Here is a 9050-nt window from a genome sequence, read left to right on the forward strand (position 1 = left end):
GTCAGGGAGGTGGTCCTGCACAGCTGGTAAATCCAGACCACCCGATTGGGACCATCCCCATGTGGACAAGTGGCAAAAACCACGGCAAACTGTTGAATATCACAGCCACTGAACTGCAATTAGTGACGGCATATTACCAACATATTTGTTTTACAAATCTTTCCCCCCCAGCATCAGCGCTAAACCCCAGTTCAAAAAAAACCCTGAAATACAACAGCTTTACTTGCCAGCATCGATTTAAAATCTTGTAAGCGAACGAAAAAGCAACAGTTTAATTTTTTTCCTAATTAAGCATCCGATTAGTGCTGGGGGCAAAGGCGGCTCAGGGAGCCTTTCACTTAGAGAAATACAAGGCTAGCTGGTCACTGACTGTGTGTGATGACTATGAAACTCATCTCATGCGCTGAGCAGCTGATCCTCACACATCGCACCCAGGGCTGGGTCAATGGTCAGCTCTGCGGCGATCGGATTTGCCATCTGTTTAATCTACGAAACAAAATGTCACAAACACTGACGACAGAAGGTCAGACTCTTTGTGTTACAGCAACATTTAAACCTTGGATTCTTTCCATCCCAGTGTTAGCGAGGATTAACCCGTACAAGTCTGCAGCGCTGTTTCTGCATTAGGTCCCCCAGCATTTTCTCTTTTCTCCCGCACTACCATTGGGTTCGGGGTTGGGTGTGAGGTGGGTGGGCGCAGGGACCCGGGGGGAGCCGCTCCTTCTCCAGACAGAGCGCGGCCCGGGATCACGTGGCTCCGGGGGTCACATGGTGCGGGGGTCACGTGGGTCGGTTTGAAGTTTTTTGTGCGAGTGAAGAGGCGGCGATGGAGCTGCCGGTGGTCAATCTGAAGGTAGAGGCTGGGAGTCGGGATCGGGGATCAAGGATCAAGCTCAGGCTGCTGGGGAAACTCTTAAAGAGGGGAGGGGGGCGTCGATCCGGACCTTAAAGGGGGTGGCCCGGAAAGTCTGGCGTCAGAAAAACATCTAGAAAAAGCAGGACTTTAAATAACTCGGCGCGGGCGTGGCTGAGACATAATCCTTGCACCCCCCAGTGCCCCCTCCCTCACTGCCCCCCTGGCATCTAATCGAGGGGCTTTGGGGAGGGGGGGTTATATATAGAATAATAACAGATACCCGGGAGTGAGTTACAGGCTGGAATCTCGGATGCTCCAATTATTCCCTGGGGATGATGTTGAGGGAGATCTGCTTGGACTAGGGTTTGTTCACGTCTCTGGAATTGTAGAGTTTGTTTAATTCTCACAGAATGACCTGGGTTCTGTCCCCACAGATGATCATCATCGTGCACTGGCTCCTGACAACCTGGTGAGTGACGGATGTTAATCCTTTCATTGAATTTTGGCGTCCCACCGGTGGAGCTACGTGGCAGCATCAACAACCCAGTTACATTTCTACCCAGCCCCTTTAATTAATGTAGATAAATGTCCCACGGTGTTTCACAGAGGCGTAATCGGAAATAAGTTAATGCTGCAACAAAAGAGATATTGGGAGGGGTGACTAAAAACTGTGTCAAAGAGGTGGGTTTTAAGGAAGGTCTTAAAGGAGGAGGAGGAGGAGGAGAGGGGGTAGAGAATTCCAGAATGTGAGGGTTGAAAGCATAGCCATCAGTGAGATGCACAAAAGCCTGGAGCTGGTGGAATGAAGATTTTGGGAGGGGTGAAATTGTAGGGGTGGAGGAGATTTGCAGAGATAGGGAAGGGTGAGGCCATTAAGGGACTTAATGAGAATGCGAATTTGTTTACTGGGGGACTGGGATCCAATGTAGGTCAGTGAAGACAGGAGTGATATGTGACCAAGACTTGGTGCAGAGTAGGATACAGGCAACAGAGTTTTGGATGAGTTGAAGTTTATGGAGGAAGGAGGATGGGAGGCCGGCCAGGAGAGCATGGGAATAGTCGAGTCTGGAGGTGATCCAAGTCATGGATGAGGGTTTTAGCAGCAGATGGGCTGAGGCAGGGGCGGAGTCGAGCAATGTTATGGAGGTGGAAGTTTGATGGGGAGGAAGCTCAGCTTCGGGTCAACCACTACGCTGAGGCATTCATTTCTTTTGAAAATCCAGTCCTATTATTCACATGAGTTTAAATGTCAATTTGTTTCTCGGATGTACAGTAGTATTTTAGGTAATTAAATCCCTTTGTGCCCAGAACACACTGCAATAAAGGCAGAGCTGAAACCGCTCGCCTGTTGGAATCCCATCTATAAGATATAAATTTCCATTTTAACATTTCAGTTCCATTAACTCCTCTTACCCAGGCTACCTAACCATATTAACTACACTCAATGTTCTAAACCTGGATATGATCCTTTAAAAATGGGCCCTCATGGTGGTGTGGTTGATCTACAGCCTCAGCACCCTGAGCCATTGATTAGCAGAAGCTAGCCGAGACTATGAATGTTGGTTGTATCTCCAGTCTGGTCTCAGCCCGTGATGCACGGTTTTACTAGAAACAAAATTAGAGTTTATAAATGTGTTTTAAAATTATGAATTATGAAGAATACGGTTCAAGATGAACTTCAGAGGAGAGCCATTTGCTGCTGGATGAGAATCATTTGGTGCTTTAGTTCAGTTAAAGAAATGCCTTGTGCTATTGTCACAACAGAGGAGGCTGAGTGTACAGAAAGCTGAGGGCGAGGAAGGAGAGAGTGGAAGTTAAATCTTGATCTGTGTAGTTGCCTCAGCCTAGTTTCCTATTTTGTAATGCTATTGAAATTTCACGAATTCGTGTGATCTTGGGTCAGACTGCATGGAGCAGAGAATGGTTTGTGTGTGAGTTTCCACAGGGGGAGAGGAAGCAGAAAATCATATCATGTTACAGCCCAGAAGTAGCCCATTTAGCACATCCAATAGTGTCAGTGTTTTCCCCCACTTCGTTCAATCTGACTCCCCTCGCTCACTAACACTTTTTTAGTATTCCTAATTTTCAAGCAACTTTCTAATTCCCTTTTAAAATTATTTATGGACTCTGCTTCAAAATTGATTAGTGGCAGAGAATCCCACATTCTAACCACGCTCTGTGCAAAGACATGTTTCTAGTCTCCCCTTTTTGTGATTAAATTAAATTTATGCCCCCTCGTTATTGTCCCAGTGAAAACAACCTCGCTACTTGCCCTGTCACAACCTCAGTGAATCTACTCTGCGTCTTGCCCATTGTTTATTTAAAATATCAGGATCGAGAAATCCGTCCCGATTCCAGAGCGCTGTAATGTTCCTGGTGGTGATTCAGGCCCCGGACGAAACTCCCACTAAAAGCAGTCAGGGTTGAATGAACATACAAGAGTCATGGCCCATTGATGGTACGGCAACACAACTTATTTTTAACCCTTACCACAAGGGGAGTCCCACTGCCCCACCGGCTGGGCTCTCTGGCCGCTGGTGTGCGTCTGCAGTGATTTCATAAAATCATAGAAATTTACGGCACAGAAGGAGGCCACTCGGCCCATTGTGTCTGTGCTGGTCGACAAAGAGCTATCCAGCCAAATCTCACTTTCCAGATCTTGGTCCGTAGCCTTGTAGGTTACGGCATTGCAAGTGCATATCCAAGTACTTTTTAAATGTGATTAGGGTTTCTGCCTCTACCATTCTTTCAGACAGTACGTTCCAGACCCTCGCCACCCTCTGGGTGAAAAAAGTTTTCCTTAACTCCCCTCTAATCCTTCTACCAATTACTTTAAATCTATACCCTCTGGTTATTGACCCCTCTGCTAAGGGAAATAGCTCCTTCCTAACCACTCTATCTAGGCCCCTCATAATTTTATACACCTCAATTAAGTCTCCCCTCAGCCTCCTCTATTTCAAAGAAAACAACCCAGCCTATCCAATCTTTCCTCATAGCTAAAATTCTTCAGTCCTGGCAACATCCTCATAAATTGCCTCTTTACCCTCTTTGGTGCAATCACATCTTTCCTGTAATATGGTGACCAGAACTGTACACAGTAAATGAGGTCTCCACATCCCTGGTCTTGCTGGGTTCTTGCCCGTTTCTGGGATCCCCATGAATAGCAGGGCCCCAATCTCTGACCTGGGTAATAATCTGGTTCCCTGATGGCCGAGTTTAGGCTGTACAGAGCCAGAAGGTCACAGATCAATCCTGAGTTTGTGCTGAATGAGTTGGAAAAGGAAGGAGGTAGAGTTAAAATTGCTTGAGCGATGCTGAAACAATTTCTGGTCACAAATACAGATTGATGTAACCCTGAGGATATTAATAAGGATTTAATTGATTTATCCCAGGGACTGGTGGTAATTAATCTGTACAAGTGTGGTTGCTGCTATTGTGGACAGGCTGGGCCAGGTTATGAGAACGAAGTGTGGAGGCAAGAAGACTTTGTTTAGCTCGTTGAGCCAGGCACCATAGTGAACTGTCGCTAACTTAATCCGCATCGTAAAGGCAGCACAAGCTGGTTGTAAGGCAAGTGCGTCTTCGATCAGCTGGCCAGGACAAGGTGGCGGGAGGTGTGGAGGGGCCCCTATCTTGGGCACCCCTAACCTTCAAGGAGGTTGTTTTTTTTTTGGTGGGGCTGGGATGCTGGGACGGACGGACGGGGGGTGGGTTGGTGAAAGTCAGCTGAGATATTGATATTGCCTCACTGCTACTTAGAGGCCCATTGCCTGCTCAGGAGGGAAACGGGAAAAGTGTCATTTCTAAGCCAGTCTTGCACATCTCTCCCTTTTCCATTACAAAGCAGCAGTGAGCTGGGAGTGTTTTTTTATAGTCATTCATGGGATGTGGGCGTCGCTGGCAAGGCCAGCATTTATTGACCATCCCTAGTTGCCCTTGAGAAGGTGGTGGTGAGCCGCCTTCTTGAACCGCTGCAGTCCGTGTGGTGAAGGTACTCCCACAGTGCTGTTAGGGAGGGAGTTCCAGGATTTTGACCCAGCAACAATGAAGGATCGATGATATACTTCCAAGTCAGGATGGTGTGTGACTTGGAGGGGAACTTGGAGGTGGTGCTGTTCCCATGCGCCTGCTGCCCTTGTCCTTCTAGGTGGAAGAGGTCGCGGGTTTGGGAGGTGCTGCCGAAGAAGCCTTGACAAGTTGCTGCCGTGCATCTTGTAGATGGTACACACTGCAGCCACGGTACGCCGGTGGTGGAGGGAGTGAATGTTTAAGGTGGTAGATGGGGTGTCAATCAAGCGGGCTGCTTTGTCTTGGATGGTGTTGAGCTTCTTGAGTGTTGTTGGAGCTGCACTCATCCAGGCAAGTGGAGAGTATTCCATCACACTCCTGACTTGTGCCTTGTAGATGGTGGAAAGGCTTTGGGGAGTCAGGAGGTGAGACACTTGCCGCAGAATACGCAGCCTCTGACCTGCTCTTGTTGCTACAGTATTTGTGTGGCTGGTCCAGTTACGTTTCTGGTCAATGGTGACCCCCAGGATATTGATTGTGGGGGATTCAGCAATGGTAATGCTGTTTAATGTCAAGGGGTGGTGATTAGACCCTCGCTTGTTGGAGATAGTCATTGCCTGGCACTTGTGTGGCGCGAATGTTACCTGCCACTTAGCCCAAGCCTGAATGTCGTCCAGGTCTTGCTACATGTGGACATGGACTGCTTCATTATCTAAGGAGTTGCGAATGGCACTGAACACTGCAGTTACCAGCGAACTTCCCCATCTGACCTTATGATGGGGGGAAGGTGAAGATGGTTGGGCCTAGGACACTGCCCTGAGGAACTCCTACAGCGATGTCCTGGAGCTGTGATGATTGACCTCCAACCACCACAACCATGTTCCTTTGTGCTAGGTGTGACTCCAGCCAGTGGAGAGCTTTCCCCCCCCCCCCCAATTCCCATTGACTTCAGTTTTACTAGGGCTCCTTGATTCCACACTCGGTCAAATGCTGCTTTGATGTCAAAGGCAGTCACTCTCACCTCACCTCTGGAATTCAGCTCTTTTGTCCATGTTTGGACCAAGGCTGTAACGAGGTCTGGAGCCGAGTGGTCCTGGCGGAACCCAAACTGGGCATCAGTGAGCAGGTTATTGATGAGTAAGTGCCACTTGATAGCAATGTCGACAACACCTTCCATCAGTTTGCTGATTGAGAGTAGACTGATGGGGTGGTAATTGGGCGTATTGGATTAGTCCTGCTTTTTGTGGACAGGACATACCTGGGCAGTTTTCCACATTGTCGGGTAGATGTCAGTGTTATAGCTGTACTGGAACAGCCTGGCTAGAGGCGCAGCTAGTTCTGGAGCACAAGTCTTCAGCACGACAGCCGGGATGTTGTCGGGGCCACAGCCTTTGCTGTATCCAGTGCGCTCAGCCATTTCTTGATATCACGTGGAGTGAATCGATTTGGCTGAAGACTGGCTTCTGTGATGGTGGGGACCTCAGGAGGAGGCAGATATGGATCATCCACTTGGCACTTCTGGCTGAAGATGGTTGCAAATGCTTCAGCTTTGTCTTTTGCACTCACGTGCTGGGCTCCACTATCATTTAGGATGGGGATATTCATGGAGTTAGTTGTTCATTGGTCCACCACCATTCATGACTGGATGTGGCAGGACTGCAGAGCTTTAATCTGATCCACTGATTGTGGGATCGCTTGGCTCTGTCTATAGCATGCTGCTTCCGCTGGTTAGCATGCATGTAATCCTGTGTTGCAGCTTCCCTAGGTTGGCACCGCATTTTTAGGTACGCCTGGTGCTGCTCCTGGCATGTGCTTCTACACTCCTCATTGAACCAGCGTTGGTCCCCTGGCTTGATGGTAATGGTAGAGTGAGGGATATGCTGGGTCATGAGGTTACAGATTGCAGTGGAATACAATTCTGCTGCTGCTGATAGCCCACAGCGTCTCATGGATGCCCAGTTTTGAGCTGCAAGATCTGTTCTGTATCTATCCCATTTAGCATGGTGGTAGTGCCACACAACATGATAGAGGGTGTCCTCAGTGTGAAGATGGGAATTCGTCTCCACAATGAATGTGCAGTGGTCACTGCTACCAATGCTGTCATGGACAGATGCATTTGCGACAGGTAGATCGGTGAGGATGAGGTCAAGTAGGTTTTTCCCTCGTGTTGATTCTCTCACCACCTGTCGCAGGCGCAGACTTGTAGCTATGTCCTTCAGGACTCGGCCAGCTGGGTCAGTAGTGGTGCTACCGAGCCATGCTTGGTGATGAACAATGAAATCCCCCACACAGAGTACATTCTGTGCCCTTGCTACTCTCAGTGCTTCTTCCAAGTGGTGTTCAACATGGAGGAGCACTGATTCATCAACTGAGGGAGGGCGGTAGGTGGTAATCGGCAGGAGGTTTGCTTGACCTGAGGTCCGGAGTCGAAGTTGAGGACTCCCAGGGCCAATCCTTCCCGACTGTATATCACTATGCCACCACCCCTGGTGGGTCTGTCCTGCCGGTGGGACAGGACATACCCAGGGATGGTGATGGAGGAGTTCGGGACATTGGCTGAAAGTCATACACACAGAATCATACCTGTCAGGCTGTTGCTTGACTAGTCTGTGGGACAGCTCTTCCAAGTTTGGCACAAGTCCCCAGATGTTGGCGAGGAGGACTTTGCAGGGTCGACTGGGCTGGGTGTGGCATTGTCGTGTCCGTAGCCGGTGCCGAGGTCGATGCCGGGTGGTCCGTCTGGTTTTATTCTTACTGTTTTTCGTAGTGGCTTTTTACAACTGAGTGACTCGCTCGGCCATTTCAGAGGGCAGTTGAGAGTCAACCACATTGCTGTGGGTCTGGAGTCACACATAGGCCAGACCGGGCAAGGTTGGCAGATTTCCTTCACTAAAAGACATTAGTGAACCAGATGGGTTTTTACGACAATCGGTAGGGTCATGGTCACCATTAGTGATACTAGCTTTTTATTCCAGATTTATTTAATCAACTGAACATCAATTCCCCAGCTGTCAGCACTGAGCCACAGAACAGTGCCGAGTGATTTAGGGGGTGGTAGAGATCTTTTCAGTAGGGTTGGGAACTTCTTGTTGTGAGATTCTGAACAGAGTGAAACAAGCAGAGCTTTAAAATTCCTGGGAACAACACTACCCAGAGCTGGAGGCAAAAGGGAAAGTGAAAAATCTATTGTGTTGCTTGAGCAAGATCAAGAATCTAAATATAGCATTTAAAAAGCTCTCTAATTGTGCAATTCCGCCTACGCTGGGATTGTTCTACATGCCTCGAAGAAGCTGTGACCAAGTCCCTGGAGAGAGCGTCTGATGAAGTTTTCTGTTTGACAGGGGCTGTCTGCATCACTGGCTCCCAGAACCCTACATCTGGAGTAATTATGCTGTTCTGGCCATTGGGGTTTGGGCCATCGCTCAGAGAGACTCTGTTGATGCTCTTGTCATGGTGAGTACCTCCAGCCCAACACTGGCATAATGCTTTCCTGGGTGTGAATGCATCTTCCAATTCAATGCGCTTCAGTTATATTACCCACCCGACCTCACCTCCCTGCCACCTCCATCTTTGCTGGAACACAGTTCATGAATCTTATCATGACTCATGAAGTAACACTGGGCGGCCAGCTGGTGGCGCCGTCCTAGGAGTATAAATACTCGGGCGTGGGCCCAGCTTGCTCAGGATGTTTATGTAACCAGGAACTAGTGATGTAACTAGAAATCTCATGGTTTTGAAACAGTTGATTAAAGCCTTGTTTTATACTTAAACCAAGTGCTCAGTAGTCTTTTTACATCACTTGCCACCCTTGGTACCTCACCCAAGTGACCATTTTTCATGTGAGTCTGGACAGTGAGTGTTGGCTGACTTTTCAAAAATAGGGGGCATCCCACCTGATGTTCATAGTTGCACGTATAGTCATCAGGAGTGGGGACTATGACTGATTTTTTTTTTTCCCAATTTAGCTCCCCCACCCAGCAAGTTGTACCTGCCCTACTGCCCTGAGCTCAGCTACCTCAACCCAGAGGCCGCTCAGTTGCGTCAAAAGTCGCAGCTGACTACAGCGGTTCAAGAAGACTCCCCATCACCACCTTCTCAGGGCAACCAAGGACGGGCAAAAAATGCCGGCCTTGTCAGCAACGCCCACAATCCTGAGCATCAATTAAAAAAGGAACCTGGAATCTTC

The 9050-nt window shown here is 48.6% G+C and overlaps 1 protein-coding gene across 2 annotated transcripts in view; it reads left to right on the forward strand.

The window, feature by feature from the left end:
- Positions 1 to 749: 749 nt before the first annotated feature.
- Positions 750 to 9050, forward strand: part of agtrap (angiotensin II receptor-associated protein) — a 24779-nt gene continuing 16478 nt past the window's right edge. The window contains exons 1-3 of one of the 2 annotated variants that reach the window (XM_085967133.1): positions 750 to 853; positions 1291 to 1325; positions 8206 to 8317. In XM_085967133.1, the coding sequence (XP_085823259.1) occupies positions 827 to 853; positions 1291 to 1325; positions 8206 to 8317 (174 nt within the window). In that variant the 5' untranslated portion in view covers positions 750 to 826. The remainder of the gene's footprint in view (positions 854 to 1290; positions 1326 to 8205; positions 8318 to 9050) is intronic. The other variant, XM_085967132.1, reaches the window with a different exon arrangement.

The sequence above is a fragment of the Somniosus microcephalus genome, chromosome 25, assembly GCF_052327205.1.
Source record: "Somniosus microcephalus isolate GS21.2 chromosome 25, FLI_Smic_1.0, whole genome shotgun sequence".
NCBI classification, from domain to species: Eukaryota; Metazoa; Chordata; class Chondrichthyes; order Squaliformes; family Somniosidae; genus Somniosus; species Somniosus microcephalus.